Source organism: Harpegnathos saltator, unplaced genomic scaffold (genome assembly GCF_003227715.2).
Source record: "Harpegnathos saltator strain DR-91 unplaced genomic scaffold, Hsal_v8.6 scaffold403, whole genome shotgun sequence".
NCBI classification, from domain to species: domain Eukaryota; kingdom Metazoa; phylum Arthropoda; class Insecta; order Hymenoptera; family Formicidae; genus Harpegnathos; species Harpegnathos saltator.
In genome coordinates, this window is record NW_020230210.1 from 631155 (window position 1) to 652500 (window position 21346).

The 21346-nt window shown below is 49.4% G+C and overlaps 1 protein-coding gene across 3 annotated transcripts in view; it reads right to left on the reverse strand.

Moving 5' to 3' along the window:
- Positions 1–6024: 6024 nt before the first annotated feature.
- LOC105184241 (acetylcholinesterase) overlaps positions 6025–21346 on the reverse strand; it is a 30907-nt gene continuing 15585 nt past the window's right edge. For 2 of the 3 annotated variants that reach the window (XM_011142921.3, XM_025301207.1), the window contains exons 2-9: positions 19761–19913; positions 16661–17049; positions 15566–15796; positions 15176–15467; positions 13745–14380; positions 13485–13646; positions 13060–13235; positions 6025–8831 (exon numbers count right to left, since the gene is read on the reverse strand). In XM_011142921.3, the coding sequence (XP_011141223.2) occupies positions 8698–8831; positions 13060–13235; positions 13485–13646; positions 13745–14380; positions 15176–15467; positions 15566–15796; positions 16661–17036 (2007 nt within the window). In that variant the 5' untranslated portion in view covers positions 17037–17049; positions 19761–19913 and the 3' untranslated portion in view covers positions 6025–8697. Of the gene's footprint in view, positions 8832–13059; positions 13236–13484; positions 13647–13744; positions 14381–15175; positions 15468–15565; positions 15797–16660; positions 17050–18946; positions 19051–19760; positions 19914–21346 lie in introns of those variants that run through there. The other variant, XM_011142930.3, reaches the window with a different exon arrangement.

Genomic DNA, 21346 nt, shown 5'->3' on the forward strand with positions numbered 1-21346 from the left:
ATGCCGTCGGTCCTTCTTATTCCAAATCGTATATAGAAGTATACAAGATATACATATACGGAGCGTCTCTATTTTACAGTGGCCAACCGCAAAACGTACACTCTGTGCACATATATATATATATATATACGTATCTTTATTTTTATTCATTTATTTAAATATATTTATATATGTATAAGTAATTATCATTAAATTAGGTAATCGGTCGAGAGTTCGCGACTCGCTGACCGGAAACTCTCTTCTGTGTTCACATCGACCAGCGCGTGCAACGGCGCGCGCATCGTCTCATTACGATGCGAATAAAAATCGTACACTCTTGCCTCCTCTCTCTCTCTCTCTCTATCTCTTTCTCCTCTTCCTTTCTCTCTCTCTCCTTCTCTCTGCCACTGTCCAGAAAGAGAGAGAGAGAGAGAGAAAGAGAGAAAAGCTACATTATTGTTCATATTTCGACCGCGCCACGCGATTAATTTGTAACCAATGGAATTTCACCCTCGCTATATGTTCACGATGATAACGCGGAGCGGACGATGAATAACACCTCCGCGAAGCCGTAAGCTTTTATTCTAGTTAAACCGATCGTGTCTGTCCAGATCGTCGTTCGTTCGACGTTATTGCGACGGATGCTGAATGTGCACAACGCATATAATACGGATAACAATAATTATATACATAATTATTATATATATATATATATAATAATTATATATGTAATAATTAATCATATATAAAATCGGTCTCCAATCGCGAATCAGCAAAGGAAGATACGCGTGTGATCGAATGAGCGTGCGGTTACACGCGGTGGTTGCAGCGTGCGTCGCCGATCGCCCTTCGAGGGCGCGAGTCCGCGCGTCGAAGGCGCGACCGGCCACCCCCGGGTTAGCTGGAACAACTCATTGATTCATTAATTCATCAGCGTAGTATCGTTTCTTCTTCTGCTCTTCTTCCCTTTTTATCTTTTCTTTTGAATTAATTAGAGCGTATTTAGGCCTGCGGGCTACTTTTCTTCAGCGACGCGCTGTGGATCCCATCGACGACAAAAGTGAGACTTCTCTTTCCCCCCTCTTCTCTACTTCTTCGACTTCTTCTTTTTCTTCTTTCTCTTTTTCTGCGACGTTTCTCGCTCGTAAGTCGAATCGTCCTCTCGTGGAATAAACTCGTGAGGTGGAAAAATGAGAGAGAGAAGGGCGACCTTAGCGGATTTCAGCCCGCACGTTATATTTTTCTTTTCTCTTTTCGTATTCGCGCGAGCCACGTGTTTGCCTTCCGGCGGCGTCCTGGTCCTCCGATCGTGCGACAGCACGACGACCTGTCTCTATCGACGAAACGTTTCTCGATAGAGAGCATCAGGGCGAGCACAAATTCGGACAAATCGTAGTCTCTCTATGTGATCCGCGCACATTTTTCTCCTTTTTTTCTTTTTTTTTAATATACCTAATGCATTCGTCTGCGTAGAAACAAGTGTGGATTGTCCGCGTTTCGCCTTCCGTTTCTTTTCTCTTTTTATATTTTTCGAATTTCTCTCTGTATCTCGTTTCGTTTCGGTTTGTTCTTCTTCTTTTTCTGCTTCTTTTTTTCTATTTCATCTCTGTCGCTACGCAAGATCGTTTACGCACGGCTATAAAGGGAGATTTACGGTAATTTACGGTGAGAAGTAGCGGTAATTTACGGTGAGAAGTAGCGGTAATTTTGCGAGAGGAAGGCTTACACACGACATAGTTGATAGACTCCGCGTTTATCTAAACGGATCGTTCGATCGCTATAACACTCTAACACTGCTCTCCGAGATAATCGCTATTTCGAGACCTCGCGCCAAAGTCGCGTCGCGCTTCCGTCTCTTTGTGTGTGAGGCTTTTTTCTCTATTCCTTTATGTTGCGCCAATGGATCGCCCATGTTGTTTACCGTGACGAAGAACAGGGAAAAAATCGCTCGACCATATCGTTTACGTAGATAACGCAGAAACGCGCGCATCATATATACATCGACGTGATCCGCGCATCGTATATCGATATATAATATATCTTTCTCGGGGGAGGTGGAGATGTCGAATAAGAATTTTGAAGGTACGAAGACCGAAGGAAGACTGATCACGAGTTTCTCCCTGTGTATGTTCCCGTTTCCTTTTTCTCTGCTTTTCTCTCAGCCGAAACTCGCTCATCACTCGCTCGTCTCTCGTCAACGTTCCCCTTCCTTCGACCTATCGAAACCGATATTGTTATTTTTATCTTGCAATTTTCGTCGCTATTATTCGCTCTAGTACCGTTAACGCTACTATTTTATTCATTGTCGTTATAATTAGCGTTATCTTTATTTTTATTAGTATTATCGTTACCTCTCTTTACCATTATCATTATGATTATTGTTATTATTATCATTATCATCGTCTGCCTTGTCCCGTTATCACCCTTCGCCGTTGTTATTGTATCGTCGATGCTATTTGCTTCCCTTCGACTCTTATCGCTATTACTATTATTATTCTTAATCTTATTATCATTATCATTATTATTTTTAGCGTGATTAGAGCGTCTCCTCTCTCTCTCTCTCTCTCTCTCTCATCTCTCTTAACACGTATAGTCGCCGCGCCGTCGCGCACCTTCGTAGGACAAAAAAGAGTAAAAATGACGCCAGTGTGCTGGATGTAGGCTCGGGTCGACGACCGAGTTATCGATATTTCGCGGAGGACCGGCGTACCTCCTCTCTCTCTCACCCCTTTTTACTGTATACGGAAAATCACTGTACACGTAGTTTCGCGCGATTAACCCTAGAACGTCGACGGCCCGCCGACGAAGAAACTCGGTGAGGGCTCGAGAGTGGTGGTGGAAAAAAAAAAAATATGATCGTCGTAAACTTAAATCGAGCGATCCTCGGGAAGGAGGCGCGGTGTAGGAGTTGGAGGCTTTCCTAAGGAGATTACCCTCCGCACAGGAGGAAGGAAAAGATTGGATCACGAAGGTATCGGGAGTGTCGTGATGGAAAGTGGATATATGGCGAGATCCCGAGTACTGCTCCTGTGCGTTCTAGGGTTAACGACGCGCATTCGCTTCGATAGCATTGACGAGAAACGTATCGTGAATGAATTTTCGAATATTCTCGGCTGCGACATTTTCATTTCTTTCAGAAAGCGAAGGAGGACATTTTCGAGAAGAAGATGTCGTAACTCCGAACTACTGATTTTGCACAGTTGGTAGTTTTGTAATTGATTTGTTTTCCTCAAACAGCTGATGAGAATGGAGAGCCACTTTAAAAGAACCGAGATAATATTTTCACAATATTTCTCTCGTCGATATCATCGACTCGTCTCTCTCTCTCTCTCTCTCTCTCTCTCTCTCTCTTTTCTTTTTTCCACCTCTCTGCATTTTTTCTACATATATATCTTATAATTAATCGCACTACTCGCGGCTTTTAATGGACCGAGAGCCTCCTTTTATCCTTTTTCTTTCTCTCTCACTTTTTCACACACACACACACACACACACACACACACACGCCCACATACGTACATACGCATACATACACTCTCTCCTCCTCTTTCTCTCATTCTCCCTTTGTTGCTATATTACTTTTGATCGATCTCGATTTTCTCCGTGTCGTGCGACTTTGTCGTTGACGACGCGCGTCGCGGTGCTCATCGCGCGGGATTATCGTTTAGAGTCCTTTGTACAGACTTCTGATAAATCGTACCTATAACTTTTGCCGTTTTGTCTTATATGATAAACTTTTTTCACTTACTGCAAAGCTAACTTTCGCTCTCGCTCGCTCGCTCGCTCGTTCTCTCGTTCGCTCTCTTTCTTTCTCTCGCGCTCTTTCTTTCTCTCACTCTCACTTTCTCCCTCTCTCTCTCTCTCTCTCTCTCTTTTTATACATCTCTATCTACTTTGTAACGGTGCTTGTACAGCTAAATCAGCTAGATGTGGGCTAAGGGGCTCCGGGGTGAGATGGAATCCGATTCCTTCGATCGCTCGTGAATCCGCTTCGTCTTTAAACCGAGGGATGATGCTGCCTCCGGAGACTTGTGTAGGCGTGCTGGAGCGGCGCCAACGACCCAAGGACGATTCTCGAATCTCAAGAAAAACGATCACTATGTGAACTCGGCTAAATATAAAGCTGTACTTTTTTTGACTTCTGTTTATTAGCTAAAAATAGCAGAGCGTCTCTCTCTCTCTCTCTCTCTCTCTCTCTCTCTCTCTCTCTCTCTCTCTCTCTCTCTATCTCTATCTATCTATCTCTTTCTCTTTCTCTCTCTTTCTCGGCTAAATACAGCAGCGTAACGTTCAATTAGCCGTGTTTGGCGATTGAAACTCGACGGAACTTGACGGAACTCATGAGGCAGATGGTCGCAAAAGGGATCGTCATCCTCGTCATCTTCGCTATTACCATCATCATACTGATCACTATCATCACCAGAGTGCACTCATTATCAAATCAAGCGCGGTGTACATGTGTGTATGTATGTACGATACATATCGTAGCAAGTACCTGCTATTATCTAATCGGAATGGTAAAAATGCAAATCCGATGCTCACCTCAGTGGACTCGCGCGCCCGCCTGCCCGCGAATATGTCTGCCTTCGAATTCGTTTCTGCGCTTGTTATCCGCGAGGAAGGCCGGGCTTCACCGTTTCCCGCGACTCGTCGCGATTATTCCCGCTAAGAGAGCACACGAGCGCACATGAAACAAATATTCCACGCGGCGTGAACTCTCACGAGGTTTGCGGTCTTTCACCCTGCAGCGGGTGCGTGGGTGACACACACGTTACATTAACTGGGCTTTTCTTTTTCCTTCGCTCCCTATCTCTCTCTCTCTCTCTCTCTCTCTCTCTTTTTTTTTTTTTTCTCTCTTCTTCTCTCTCTCTCTCTCTCTCTCTCTCTCTCTCTCTCTCACACTCTCATTCTCGTCTCTGACAGGATGAAACTCGCAGCATGAGCGAATCTCCCACCGGCTAATAATGTTGTAATTTCGCGCTCGACGGGCGACGCGGGAACGAGGATTCGACTCGACCATTTCTACAACTCCTCCATCGTGGCCTCCATCTAGAAGGCTCAAAGAGGAAAGGGAGAAGGGTTCCGAAAGGTTGTCTAATCTGGGCGATGGGCGCACGCGATGCATCAACTCGCGCCCACTCGTACCGAGCTGCAGAGGAAAGAGCCGAATGAGGAGTGAGAAACGCAATAAAGCTGCGCCGTCGTTTTCGCCGTCGCGGTTGAAGAAAAGGCCGGCGCGCAAGCCGATGACTCTTCCGGTCGAATGATGACGCGCCTAGGAATAAACGCCTAGGAATAAACGCGAATTAACACAGTGACACCAATTAGCGGTAACATTATGTCAATGTTAAAACCTCCCACGCGGCAATGCAACAGCTGTGCACAACTGCTGTGTTACATTGCACGTTACATTGTCAAATTGGGATTTGCAACAACGACGTGAAACGTTACCCCGTTGATTGATATTTATATACCAGGTGGACAGCGGAAGAAGGTACCACAGGTGAGGCTAGCACGCCAGCGGCAAAAGCGAAATAAAAATCAATAGAGCGCGAGCAGCGCTCCTGGAAATATTCCAACTGAGACGCTATTATTCGGCCCAAAGTCGCTTTTCCTTCCGGGAGAAGAGGATCGCAGAAAGAAAAGCGACGACAAAAAAAGTATGTCGCGCTACGCCGCGCCGCGCCGAGTCGAGTCGCACATTGTTGCTGCCGCTGTCGCGTTGTTGCCTTCGATCGACTCTTTTTTTATTTTCCCCCTTTTCCACTTTCCTCCACGTCCTCCCCTTTTTTCTTCCCCTCGTGAAATCGAGTTTTACATTTCTAAAATATACAAACACCGCCCCGGCGAGCCCAGTCGTCGCGTTCGTCGCGTATAAAGAGGCAGGAGAAGCGAGCCGCGAAGCGTCATTTAATTCTTTCGGATCGAGCGGGTTTAACTCGCTCGTAGCACAGCTTCTCCCCCTTCTCTCTCTCTCTCTCTCTCCCTCTCTCTCTCTCTCTCTCTCCCTCTCTCTCTCTCTCTCTCTCTCTCTCTCTCTCTCTCTCTTACTCTCTCCTCTCGGAGAGGAGCGCGCTCTCGGAAGAGGTCAAACGTACACACGGAGCTGGATATCGCGCACCACCGCCGCCGCCGCCGCCGCCGCCAGGCCAGAGAGAGATAGGCGAAATTTTTATGTGCGCGATCGACTGTGCAATTCGGGCATTCGTGTACGCGAATGAACGCGCGCGCGTATCGGGCCGTATAGATCGAATTGCGGACCCCATTACCACCTCGCCGCCGAGTTGGGTGCACATGAACGTACATACGGCCCGCGCACAACGAATCACGGCGGCGGCGACGACGACGACAACAACAGCGATGCAGCTGCAGGTGGAAAGATACGGTCGGTCACGAATGCGCACAGACGCGAGGGGTAGTTTCCGCCTGTCTACACGTCTATCGCTCGGGGGGCCGACGGCAATTTCGTACGACATTGCGCTCATCTTCGTCGGCTGTTAGGTACGAATGCGGCACACGCCGTCGTCGACGAAGAGCCCGAACACGTGTGTGCGTGTCCTCTCCTTCTCGAGAAAAAAAAAGGCGCGGGGGAGAAAAGGATGCTCGATCCCGCTCGAAGGCTTGAACAAAGGCGCGGGGGATGCGCGTTTTGGTTTCGCGGGGAGTATCCTGCGGAAAGATAAGAATTGCAGCTTTGCTTATCGATGTATCCCGCGGAAGCACTCGAGACAAAACAAAGAGTCTTTAAATCGAGGAGAATGAGAGAGAACGGAAGAGAGACGGAGAAAGAGAGAGAGAGAGAGAGAGAGAGAGAGAGAGAGAGAGGGGGGGAAGAGAGAGACAGACACGTAGAATCATGTTTTACATATCACTCGCAATCGGAAATTTAGATCGAAGAACGAATCCACATTGCGCACGAATGAGCGACTCGCGCGTGTTTGCGTCGCGGCAATCGAACAGAATAGAAAACGAGATGAAGGATTTGTCGAATCTGTCAGATAATCCGATTTTATCAGCCTGTAACATAATGCGCGATTATATCGTGTTATATACTTTTATAATTCAACCATGGCCCGGGCACATATGTACACATACACACATACACAGACACATACACAGACACACACACACAGATATACACACACGCGCGCGCGCGCGCTTCCCACCGGGAATTGCGTCCACTTCTAGCGCGGAGGGCGGAGGGAGGGCATTCAGTCTCTCACTCGGATTTTTGGCAAGGTTTCCGACGTCGCTGAATTTCCGCGGGTTGCTGCGCAACGACGATGTGGCGTGATCCAGGTGGGCTGCGATATTACGACGGCGAGGCTGCGCACGGGCGAAGCTTTCCAGGGGAATTACGATCTTACCGGATGCCCCGCTGCGGCTCAATACAGTCGCCCCTTCCCGATATATATCAGTGCCTAGTCTCCTGGGATAACGTCTCGGCAAGCACAACACGACGCGACACGACACGGCGACTCGTGTTCATAAAACGCTCGTCCTCGCGACATTTGGTGACCCACATAGCAGCCCCACAGTGAGGGATCGCTGTGTCGCTCACAGCCGAGATATGCACATCCCGCGGCGACGGAACGTTGAACCGACGAACCCGCTGCGAGCGGATAGTTTTATGACGCAAACGGCGAATGCAATGAATCCATTCATCGCGCGAGTCCATCTCGCCACCGTCCCCTCGCAGAGTATCCCGAATCTCGAATTCCCCCTGCATCTCGCAATCCAGAATTCTTGCGCACTTGTCGCCTTCTCTCCCAACCTCCGCACCTTCCAGCCCTCGTTAACCGCGTCGAATCTACGCGCTTTCTCAAGTTCCCACACTTCCGAGTCCTCGTCAGCTTCAAGTTTCCGACCGCTTCGTCGCGAGCGATCGTCCTTGCAGCGCAAACCGTAGGAACTGATAATTGCTGGTAATTAACCGCGGATGCATATGGTTTCGCCAATAGTTTTGCAAACTATCCTCTCCTGTTCGACCCTCTCTCTCTCTCTCTCTCTCTCTTCTCTCTCTCTCTCTCTCTCTCTCTCTCTCTCTCTTTCTCTATTTCCTCTTCTCTCTCATCCGGCTAGGACGGCTAGGAGAATCTCGCATTATTCTTATCTTACCTCCTCTCGGTAGTCGCCGTCGTTGTTGGATCGTTGTTCCTCGCCCATCCGTTCGTTACCGATCCATCGCTCGCTTTCTTCCGGCCTCTCGATCCTCATGTTCCTCGACTACGCACGGCAAGTCGAGCTCGTGTATCTTTCACCGGACCCCGGAGCCCCCGGGAATTTTGCCGACACAAGATCATTCTCTCTCGTTGGCGGGCGCGTCTTTTCTTTTTTTTTTTATTCGTTTTTTTATCCCTTTTTTATTCATTTCTTTTTGTTTCGTCATCGTCGATCCCCCGGCGATCGAGCACTCGTCTACTACTGATATGTCTGTTTCTCTCGCGGTTGCCGTCATTCCCGATCTTATTCTCTCGCTCTCACGTCGTGCTCTCTCTCTCTCTCTCTCTCTCTCTCTCTCTCTCTCTCTTTCTCTCCCTCTCTTTCACTCTCTCCCTTTCGCTCTCACCCTTTCGCTCATTCTCTCTCGCTCTCTCTCGCTCACTCGGTGTCCGTTCACGCTCGCTCGCGCTCGCGTTCGCACGTCCATTCTCTTCTTCAGGGAAACGGGCCGCTCGACGGAGCTAGGACGGCTCGGCCGACCGAACCGGCCGGGAACTAGACGATGTCGTCGGGTAAGAGGAAAGTGAGGCCGGTCAATAACAGGCTCAGGATCTGGAGTATCCAGGTCACACTGGAGTCGATGTGGCTGGTGCCGCTGCACGTATCCTTGGACGTGACATCCAGTTTCGCTGTAACAGAATCGCGAATACCCGGCAGAATAGTAGTATCTCTTGGTACGGATGAGTTTCGCGTGTCGAACATGCGAACTATGTTAGAGCTACACGTGCATACGAACTATTCGGTCTTTGAAGCGCAAATTAATTTCACTTTCGCGAGAAAATATCTCCGGTGATCTTTGTTCGATGCGCGTGAAGGCCAAAATTAGGCTCACATTGCAACGAAAAGCGACTGTGATCGGAGAGATGATTTCTTACACGGCCGTACCGCCAATAAGAATTCGGCAAGCTCGAGTTATCGTGCCGAGTTAAATGTCACAGTCTAAACATGACATTTCCGAGAGCGCAGGGGAGCATGGCAAATCGCACGAAAAGCTGCGCAGTCAAACGCTGTATTCGATCACTTATCTCCTGTCCACACGGGGACACCACGCGAGAATCGTCCTCGAGATGATACTTTCAAGCTGGTCTCTCGAATATGCCAAAGAACAGGGTGAAAGAAGGCGTATTAAAGAATGCCAATTATCTCGAATATACAGATCGGCGCAACACGCGACCGAACTTAGTCATTCGGATTTTTACATTTTTACAACAGAATTTTTCCCAATCATACATGCATTATTGATTCAATGCTTATTCAAAACGTTCAAAGAAGCAATAATGATGTTTAACAGTTGGAAATTTGTCATCGTTAACGGCTTCATGTTGATGGCCCAAAAAAGTTATTAACGAAAAATAAACAAAGTGTAGAAAAAATATGAAAAATAAATAAGTTAGTATCTTGATTAGGCTACATATTAAGATGATTGTTAAAACGCCGGTCTAAGCCGCTTTTACGGCCGCTCCCGAAGACTGTAACTTTGTGTGTTAAAGTTTTTATGTCGACCTGAGTACACAACGGGAAGCTTCAGGCTATAATTTCGAGGTGAGATCATTTGAAAATCGCCAGCTTCGTCTCTTCTTCTCAAGTTCATCGTCGACGAGAACCATTAAAGCGTTAAAACGCATGTTGACGAGGCGTCGAACTTGCTTCTACCTATTCAAGGCTTGGAGGGTTCCCTCAATGGCGCGTAACCACGTGCAAGCTCGCGGATTCAACGTGCTTTCGACGCAAAAATTCTCACAGCATCGATCCGCCCTGCCTGCCTATCTACCTGCTTGCCTGGCTGGCTGGCTGGCGGTCGCTATCCACCCCCGACGTCCCAATACGGCTAGTGCTGATCTAGTATACTACCCTCGTTTATTTCGCTTCGCTTCGTCTGTCCGTCCGTCCACCCGTCCGTTCGTTTTGTTGCGCGTCGAGGCAAATGTGTGCGATCGAGAAGCAGCTATCCCTCTTCAACATTCCTCCCCCGATATCGTATATCATGTCTATCTCTAGCCGATTGCTACTGATTTGAGAGGGACGGTACTCTATTTGGTCACACAGAAGCAAATGCCCTTCTCGTCTGTTCATGGTCGCGAGATCATCGGCTCGAGCAGACTCAAGCAATCTGCACGAGTGAGGGAAGTGTTCCGGCGAAATGTTCACCGGCACATGTTTACCAGGAAAATGAGTCGAAAGTTGAAGAAGAGGGCGAGAGTGAGTCGAGGAGCGTTTTTGCCGAAAAATAACACCCTTCCGCCCCTCTACGTCAGATGGATTTCAAACGCCACGACGTTCCCTGACATTTCTCGCGGTAGTGTTTTCTTTCCGACGACCGACTCGGTCGTCCGACCCCTCCTCCCCCCTCTTCCCCTTGACTCGCTTCAAAGTTGTTCAAGCAATTTACGGGAGTTCGTTACCGCGGCCCTTTTTCGTCTCGACCTCTCGACGTCACTCCTCCTGTCATGCGTGTCATGGACTGATAGAGTCCCTAACGAGGATGATGTTTTCGTATGACCCACGTGGCGTGCGACGGAAGAAAAGAGAGGGAGGGACGGGGAAATAGTCTCGCGGTATAATCTTCTTCATTACCGACCCTCTCTCTCTCTCTCTCTCTCTCTCTCTCTCTCTCTCTTTCTTTCTCTCTCTCTCTCTCTCTCTCTCTCTCTCTCTCCCTTGGCCGGTCGACTCTTTCGATCGTATGCGACACGATCGTGGTAAACGCCGGCGCGGCGGCGGCATTCACTCACTTTCGTGACCACGATGACACGCTCGCACGCCACGCCGTTTAATCTCGGCTCGTGCGTGCGCGGTTAAGCCGCGGCAGAGCTTACCGTTGTAATTATCATATAAAGCGACGTTGTTACTCGAGCGACTACAAATTTCAGACTTTTATCGCGAGCGCGGAACTACGTACTCCGGACTGCCGGCGAAGTAATCCATTAACGCGAGTCGCGAGCCCGCGAGGATGATAAGAATTTCTGATACATGCCGATGCTATGTACGAGCAAAATTGTCGTCGGGACTTTGGGTCCGTCAAACGCTCGTGAAGACAAGGCGGAAGAGTAGGTGGCAGGGCAGAAGACGAGAGGAGGATGTAGGTTTAGAAAATTGGCTGATTAAGAATTCAGAGATTATCAACACATACGTCACGATGGAAAGGCGAAACCATGTGGCCTGCTTCAGCGTGTAATCAAAATGAATAATACAAAGCCGAGCGACGTGAGGACGACGACGTCGGTCACCACGACGTCGCTTTTCGCGGCTCGGACGCGGCTACAGTACGAAAGACTCATTATTATTAAACGCCGACTATAATCGCTCGGTCCTTGTTTATTATATCGAATTAGCATCGATTTGCCAGGCGATCGGTGTTGTAATTAATTGAGGTTTGCTCGACATCCGTCGAACCGCTTACTGACCACAAACACGAAACGCTATTTCTCTTGGAGCGTCAGCGCGGTGACCGAGAGAATTGAAGACGAGATCGAGAAAATGGAATTTTGATGGACCGACCGACGGTTATTTATATTTAGATACAAATAACATATATAGACAGCAATCGCATTATCATGATGAAGACTTTACTTTCAAGATAGCCAAACGACTTTTCTTCGACTTTTGCCTTTCCACTGTTGCACGAATCACCGTTCTCAGGATTTAACGTTCTCTCCTCTCTCTTCTCGCCGTCGCTGTCCTTCGAATTATTAAAATTTCATATTACACATCGGTTTCGTGCCAAAGCACAAAGTCAAATTTTACGATGTTCCAGCCGACTCCCAGATTGGCGAAAATGCAATTATTCGTCGAGACGACGAGCGACCATGACCGCGAGACTCTTTAGGTCTCCGGCGTGAAGACAGTAACGTAACATCACACGCGAGTCGACAATGATTATAGAGAGGGTGAACAGACGGCGGCAGTCAAGAGGACTGTACACGTCGTCTCCGAGACTTTCTCACGAGATCCCATCGTCGAAGCCGCGCAGCCACGCAGCCGCGCGCAGCCCTGCGGCCTTAAGTGGGACACTTGGCGAAGCGCACTTGATAGCGGTTCTGAATAAATGATGTAAACTCGAGCGTCGACGGAGTGTTGCGCCTCATACAATAGCTTCCTTTGCGACGCGACAGAGAGAAAGAGAGAGAAAGAGAGAGAGGGAGAGAGGGAGAAAGGCCGTTCTACAGGAAGAACACTCGTGCCCCGGCCTCCTGACTCCTCCGGGCCCTTTTGCGCGTCCCGATCGGCGTTTCACACTTCACGCTTCCGCGACACCGCCGCCAAATGCGTTCGGAACGTCGTCGTAATCACTCTTCCACCCCCCATCGCAGTTGCGGTGGAGCGAATAAAAAAAGAAAAAGTACGCTCCAGTTTCACACGCGTCCGCTGATTCGCACGACTGAAAGCGGCTTTTGTAATAAAATAACAGCTCGGTACGATTACTCGAGGCGACCGACGGGGGGGGCCTGGACGAGATGAGACAAGACGTGACGAGACAAATCGAGACGAGGCGGTGAGACGAGGCGAACTCTCCCACGGCCGGGCGGCGGAGGCGTCGTCGGTTGACGAACGCGCGTCGAGCACGCATTGTTTCGCACGTAAGTTATGTCGGAGAGACTTCACCGATCGTTCGAGCTAGTCGACCGTGCGAACAATCAGACGTACTTGGCGTTCAACAGGTGTCATACAAGACAATCCGCACGGCGCGACGCCGTACGGCCGAGGTGAGTATAATGCGGCCGACTCGACCCCCTCGACCCGTCGATCGCCCTCAAGCCGGTGCTCCTATCGCGGATACGCCAGCGAGAACGTTATCACGGAGATCATCGATCCGGATGACTAATGATCGGCGAGAGACCAATGGTATGTTATACTCACACGTGGCGCCAAGCAGCTGCGGCAGATACTTCTTCCAGAAGGCGCATTGCCTCACCCTGGGGCCGCTGCCGATCTCCGTGTTGTTGATATCCAACGTCAGGTACTCCTTGTTCGCGGAGGTATGCTGCGGCCATTGAGCTTGCATCCACGTGTCGATTTCGCCCATGTTTGGATCCCTACTCGAATCGAAACACTCGTTTATAACACTCGTTTAGCACACCACTTCGCGCCCTTCTGTCCGCGAGAGGCGACTCTGAGGATCCGGATTAACTTAGTTTGTACTTGTTTAGCTTGTCTCGCGTGAGATACTAGGATTTTTATTCAGGGTTATTTCCGGCTTGTAATTTTATTTAAATTTATCAATCAGAAGACACACATGCCTCTCCGCGACCGCGTCAGGCCGTTTTTTAAACCGCGCATCTTACCCTGTTTTCGCAAAGTTCGCCCAGTATCTCATCATCCTCTTGGAGAGGAGCACTTCTTCGTCTGTGTAGCGCTTGGACACGTCCAACGGTTCCCCGAAGATGTAATTGATCTCATCGGCGTGCATGACTCCGGTCCATCGCGGCCAGGGGTTGTTCGCGGATCTATTTAAAATCGGGGCATGGTATGTAGTACGCTTTGTCGCAATTTGCAAATAAAATAAAGATGAAGGAGAAAGATATCTCGCTCGAAAGCACGTTACCTGTGCTTGAAGTAGTACATGTAGACGTTGTTGCCGGTGTCAGCGTATCGGCCGGCGAACTCGTTGACGTTGCAAGTGAACTGATAATCTCCCACAATCTTGTCGATAGCGTCACGATTGAGATGCGGGTCATCCGGATGAAGCCAGTCCGTGTATTCGTAGATGATGGCATGCCGGCCGATTTGATTCACATAGGGATTCAGCTCGGACACTGCGCTGATAAACTGATCGCGCGACACTTTCACGTCTTCGGTGCCGTCGATGCGGAACAGTTCCGTGAGATAGTAGATGATGAAGTAAAAGCCCTCCTCCGTGTTGGAGCCCATCATGATGCTTGTTTTCTTGAAAGAAGACGTGGCCAGTGAACGCTGAGGTGTTTCGTCGAGGAACGCGCCGTCGATTACCGGCACGAACGGGAACTCGCAGATGCCTAGGGTGCCCCATTCGTTCTTCACCAGCTCCACCGGATCTTTTGTCATCAAGCAGTCGATGACCTCCCGCAGATTACTGCGATCGTGCGGACAGCCGACCGCCTCTGCCAGCCGGATGCCGCGTACTATCGATTCCTCGCGCGAGATTATCGCCCACGGCGCGGTCGGCGAGCCGGACTGCATTATCGCCTGGTTGAAGAGGTGCCTGAAATCGAGCAAGTGGTGGCTCCCTCGCTTCAGCTCGCACTTTCATCGAGAACGAGAAAGGGGCTCGTAGCCGACGTTAACTCATTAGCGGCTGATATCTTTTTACGTTTACGGGACGCTTCATCTTTACTAAATAAAATCACTTCGATTTTTCATAGCCGAGGCTTTCACGATGAGGAGAAATGATAGAATTGGCTTGCGGATCGGAGTCTTGTTTTTTTCGTGGATTTGTTTCTGAACGTTTCGTGAGTACTTCAATTTGCTTGATCGCGGGTAAATGCGCGCGAACATGCGCGAAACGTTCGAAAGCAAAAATCCGCAAAAAAAAAAAAAAGCGTGAATCCAAATCCCGGGAGTCAAATCCGACAAAATCGCTTGATTGGTATGTCATTTTATTTTGATACTTTCGGCACATGATTCTCTCTACCAGTTGTATCTGCGTGCTCAATAAAAAATCGTTTCAATACCAAACCGAGAGCTCTCTGGTAAATGAACAGACTGATATTTTGATTGAAGTTTCGTTTGTAAAATATTAAGTTTTTTTCTTTCCACAGACAAACACACAAACAACGATCGGCATATATTTCTGCTTGAAAACTGCTTCGTTAACACTTGCTCACTGTGTGTATGAGAGGAAAGGTTCTCGAATGAATCTAATAACTACTATAAGCCTTGATGAGTTAAAATCGGCAAGCTCCAAACTCGGAAGCGCACGTTCTCGTGAATCGCGTATGATGACCCTTTATCATGCAACGAACTCGCGGGCAAGCTGCAGTAAGACCAAAAAACTGACCTAGAGAGCGGAGACAACAGATGCATGGACACGGACACCGCACCCGCGCTCTCGCCGAAGAGCGTAATGTTGTCGGGATTGCCACCGAAGAAGGCGATGTTATCGCGCACCCACTGCAGGGCCATCATCTGGTCGAAGAGGCCGGCGTTCCCAGGCACGTCGGAGGTGCCGAAGTACAGGAAGCCCAAGCTGGCCACGCGATACTGCATGGAGACCAGAATAATGTTCTCCTCCGACACGATCGTTTTGTGATCGTATACATCGAGGGTGGCCGATCCGGAGTAGAAGCCACCTGGAAGACATGTTGAGACTCGGTCGTACTCGGGCGGCACGTGCGGTACCGAACGTGCGAGCGTGCTGGAGGAATGATTCTCGTCACTAGGAACTCACCACCGAATATCCATACCATGACAGCGGCGTTCGTAGGCCTGGGTCGCGGCACCACCACGTTCACGTACAGGCAGTCTTCGCTCAACGGTGTATTCGGGTTCCACATGGTCGCGCCCGCGAAGTCGCCGAACACGGTGTCGAGGATTTGCACACAGCTGTTCGGCAGGGTGGTCGCGTTCAGCACATCCGACCAGCGCTCGACCGGCCGCGGATGTCGAAACCTCAGGGAGCCTGCGACAAAGCATGTCGAGAGAGTTCGGTTCTCCCTGAGGCGTCGTCGTCGTCGTTGTCGTTGTCGTCGTCGTCGTCGTCGTCGTCGTCGTCGACGTCGTTATACGCGCCTCTGCCGACGTGTACTCACGCGCCATAGTAGTCAATTGATGACGACGAATCTCGTTCTCGATTTCCGATTCGCGAGCGTGATTAGCTATTTAGGGCGGCTCTCGTGATCGAAAGTGTCGTTGATCGTTCCCGGCTTTCCCGGTCTTCGGCTTTTCGATCGCGAGCGTAATTGGCGGAAAATCTCTCGCTATCCTCGGATCGTAATTGACACTTTTGGATTGACACTTTGCGAAACAGCAGTTAAAAAAAATCATCGTCATTAATTCGCGTCGCAATAGCCGCCGTGGCGACGTTTATTTGTCGCATCAGTCGCATCAGTGTGTTCGATAAGGTCAACGATGTAATCGACATGTACATGTATATATATATATATATATATATATATATATATATTGACATCTACTTTGATATTACGTTGCTTAAATTACTTCGATGTTAAGTTGCTTATTCTTACTATCGCAAGCTCGAGAGTTCGCGGTTCGCCGCGAGAGAGTGAATTACAGGGGAGAAAAGATCGCGATAATGAACAGTACAGTGTCCGAAACGATACTTTAAGCGCGTTATCGTTCGTACAATTAACATCACTCGTTAATCGGACGCACGAGGTAATCCCTGCAACGGTCGCGACCGGTCGCGTCTTTCGATTCGTCGGAGACTATATTATCCAAAGATCACACTTCTCCGGAGGAGTCAGACGCACAGACCGGGGAAGACGATCATCGCACAAATTCCTCGGGCGCAAGAGAAACGTACCGACGGGTTTCTGGGCGTAGGGTATGCCGAACCAGGCGTCGACTTCTTTGCCCGTGGTGGCGGTCAAGGTCTTGCCGCGGACCAAACCCTTCTTGGTGTTGACGATCAGCGGATCGTTGGTGAGGGCGGCAGGTCGCGGGAGCTCCTCGCTCATCAACCTGGCGCTCCTGGCATCTTCGCGCGATGAATCCGCGTGCTCGTGCTCGTGCTCGTGCTCGTGCTCGTGCTCGTGATCGTGGTCATGCTCATGATGCCTGCTACGATGGGACGGAGAGCCGTGGCAGATGTCCAGCTGAGCGAGGAGCAGGATTAGACCCAGCACCAGCAGGACCTCCGATCTGCCGGTCCGCGAGGAACTTGGATTTCGCGATTTCATCGTGCCCGCTCGGCTGCAACGAACCGCGCAACTAGTGTGACGGGCTCTCAAAATACGTCGGATGATCAGGTGCGCGATACTGCTCGCGAGTTATTGAGTGTCGCGCTTGGAAGCTTCCGATGCGGCGCGGCGGCGCGGAAGTTTTCGTAATATTTGTGGAGTCGCCGAATGTGTGAACTTCCTTTCGGAAGTGTGCCGTGGAGGTCAACTATTGTCGCGGCGCAATCGACGTGATGTATGTGCGTGTATGTGTGTGTGTGTGTGTGTGTGTGTGTGTGTGTGTGTGTGTGTCTGTATGTTCTCGGTCTACATCTGTATCGATATGAAAATCTTCCTCCGAAAGTATCAGAAAAATCTCAAATAAAAATCCGAGGTTTTCCAGATACTTTTTGGAAGAACTTCCGGCTTCGCGATATTCCGAGAAACTCGGGCCGTCGCACGGTCGGATACTTCAGACTTCCAAGTCGGGAGATTCAAGTTTAAAGACTCGAATGTGTTATCAGCGTAATTTCTCCGAGCGTTATTGTCATCGTAAATATTATCGTTGCAAATATTATTATTATCGTCAGTACCGTTTGCGTCTCAAGCATCTCTTTTAGACATGTTTTCAACATTCAAAGAGTATTTAATCTTCATCGGCTCGCGTGTCGGTCTCAGACCAACGAGACACAAAATCGACGCTTTTCGGGAACCCCATAAACGTTATCACATGCACGAAGATTTTAAATAGAGACCAAAGTTCATGGCAAAAACAAATCTTTGACATATTTTATTTCCATTATTTTAACAGCACAACGAGCCTCCAAAGTACGAAGTGTATTAGAAAGTCAAACGGATAAAAAAAAGAGGGGTTGGATCTACAAAAAAGATAATCTTCGTTATCAAGTTTTTTCTACGAGCTGTCGCGACTCGATTGTCGCAATCATTGCGAGAACAATGACGATATTTACAAGCATAATTTAATCGTTCTAATCGACACTTTAACCGTTTCTCATAGCTTTCTAACATTTATTTCAAGCACAAGCATTCGTGACTTCGTCGTTTCATACGAACTGAAAATTCCGCAGGAAAGAAGCGACAGGAAAGGCGACAGGAAATAATCCCGGTCTTTCGATCAGGACGACTAATGCGCTTTTTCGAAGATTCAGGTGTCCTTAGGTACCGGCTAGTTCGCACAGCGACTCTGAGCGCGCGAATTATGTGTGCCCGATAACGCGTCGGCATTTATCCCTCTCTCTTTCCCTCTGTCTCACACACGTTAGGAGGGATTAGTAGGATAGTATTCTCTAGTTACACACGAAGGTCCACGTTGATTAGCAACTTCCTTCTACGTGTTCCGTGTATGCCTACGTACGCTCGGTCACACGCAGCGTCCACGGGAACGTCGTACACGGAAGTTTACACGAGGAGAGACCGCGCGTTAATGTCACGAGAAATTAGGATTTATTGGTCGCACGGTAGAGCCCCGAACGCACACTAATATCCGAAATGGTGAAATCGCGACGAAATCGCGAGCTGTGCGATCTGCAATCGACGAAACGCGTCTCGGCCTTTTGTCGTCCGGCGATGCGACCGGCGATCGATTCAAGTGTGACATACGATTCGACACCATGGGACAAAGTTTCAATCGCGTTCATTTGGATCGTGGGAAAATGAAAGAGAAAGACAGAGAGAGAGAGAGAGAGGGAGAGAAAGAGGAAGAAAGCTCGGCGATTTCGATCAACTTCCGTTAAGGAAGGGAACAAAAGTGAGAGAGAGAGAGAGAGAGAGAGAGAGAAAAAGTAGGGCGTAACGGGGGTTAGCAAGGGGGTCACAGATCGATCGCGGATTTAGATTCATCCTTTCTTCGCCGCTCTCTCTCTCTCTCTCTACAATCTATATAGATTTTCCGGAGATGCATTCACACTCACCGTGGCTGCTCTCGACGATGATATGATATGACGCTTGTCGCGTGACAAACGGCGGTTCTATTTCTCTCTCACGTTCTCGCAATTTCTCTCTCTCTCTCTCTCTCTCTCTCTCTCTCTCTCTCTCTCTCTCCCTCTCTCTCTCTCTCCCTCTGTCTCCGTCTCTGTCTTTCTCTCTCTCTCTCTCTCTCTCTCTCTCTCTCTCTCTCTCGTTCTTTCTCGCGCGCGATAGTTACCCAATTAAACGGCGCGTTCTCTCGCGAAGGAACGCGGGGTTATCGCGGCGCGTCGCGTCGCGACGATATGGCGAATACGGGATATCGGCGAACGGAGAGAACGGTGATGACGACGGCGGCGGCGGCGGCGGCGGCGGCAACGAAATGTGACCCGCTGACGGAGCACTGACGGCTGCGAGAGACGGTCACGAGAGTGGTAGCGAACGGTGCCGCATTATTAGAGCGCAGCTAGTTACCTCCCTTGGCACTGTGGCAGCATTATACGTGTGCGGTACGTACGCACGTACGCACGTATGTACGCACGTAGGATCGTCCGCGATTCCAACCAGCCGCCGAAGCACGAAACAAGGGGAGCTCATAATGCGCGACTCTACGACGATTCTTTCCTCGTCTCTGTCGCGAGTGCGAGGGATAACTTATTCTGAGTTGTCGCGCATCGTGTCTCTAATAAATTAATGTTTGCAGTATATATATTACGCGTCTTCATCTGTCTTTCCCCCTCCCATCCTCGCTGCCAAGGTCTTCTCCTCCTATTTGGCGGAGGATCTACTCGCGTGCGTTTATATTAGTGCGGTACTTACAGCGAGAAAGGCGCGAAGAAAGTGCTCGACGTGGCTCGAGGCGATTAAACTTCAGAGATGGCGATGTCCTCGTCCGAATCTGCGACACTGGCAGATCCGCTCCTTGCTCTCCGCTCTCGTCTACATTCTTCGTTCATGGATCATCGTTCGTCTCTGCAACAACAGATGACGGTGAGAGGTAGGACAAAAGTGTCTAGTGTTGAATTTTTTATATATTATGTTTGTATATTTCTAGTCGAAACTGTCCTCTTCTTCGTCGAGGGACAAACTGAGCCTGTCTTCTTTTCGTTATCGTGTCGAAGCCGGTCTCATAAACAGCAATGACATATCACTTCGAGAGAGGGATAAAAGGAAAAAGAGAGGGGGAGAAAGAGAGAGAGAGAGAGAGAGAGCACATTCATTTCGGCCTGCGTACCGTCTAAATTCATTATCCGCGAATTCCACGTGCGTTGTGTGCTCTTCGAGCGAATACCGAAAGTGGGGCGTGCACGCTTATTAGAAATTCCAGTCGCCTGTATTTGCCTTACCAGCGGAGCGACATGGAATTCGCGTATGGGCGAATGAAAGGCCTCGAAGAGGCAAAGGGAGAGAGTGAGAGGGAGAAAGATCCTTCGTGTCGCCTTGGATAAAGCGACGGATACGTATCTCCTGCGATATACGATACTTTCGCGAAATTAAACCTCCGCCAAAGTTTGCTCCGCGAAAATTGAAGCCGGGGTCTTTAAGCTATACCGAAGTGAACGACAGCAACAGGGGCGAAGCGCGTAGACGGGGCGCGTTCGACGAGAAGGGGTTGATACTGGTAGCACCCGTCGAGCGAGCTGAAACCCGTCTGCGAATTTTCGTTAACACACGCACGCACACACGGACGAACGTTGACCGAGAAACGAAAGGTCAGGGCGTCACTGGTTGCACTGCAGTTACGGGGCAGAATTTCGTGGCGCGGACATTTAGGAAATTACGCTTCGCGCGCGCGGCGCACGAGGGTGAAAGATGAAGCGGCTCAGGGAAATATGCAGATCGGCATATTCGTCCCGTATAGGACGGCCCAAAACCGCCTGTGGTGTCTTTTCCCCACGCCCCTCGCCCCTCGCCCCCCTCCTCTACGAGGGCGAGACTCGTGATCGGCTTTCGCTCCGATGCGGAGCGGAGTCGAGGGTGCTTTCGACTGTCGAATAATCGACGGTCGAAGGCATAGGATGTTCAACGAGCTAAGACCACCTAAGCTCCCTCGGCAGTAAAAAAAGATGACGAATAACTTTCCCGGGTAATCTCACGAGTGCGATTTTAACGTGAAATTTAGTCACGAAGGTTACGAAATGTTACAAATTAGGGAGACGCGCGATGTGAATGACGATTGTCGTTGAAAAAAGAAAAAAGAAAAGAATTCATTCTCCCTGAATCAGCTGCGAGATCTGTTGTCTCATCCGACGGCTTTGGGACATCCTGTAGAGGACCTGACACGGCGACTCCTCCGGAGGAATTTCTACGAGCGGATAGAGAGCAGCTGATTTTTCTCTCGATGGCGCGAAATTTTCTCTATTGCCTCCGTTCCAGAATCAGTCAAGATCGCGGCATTGTTTGCG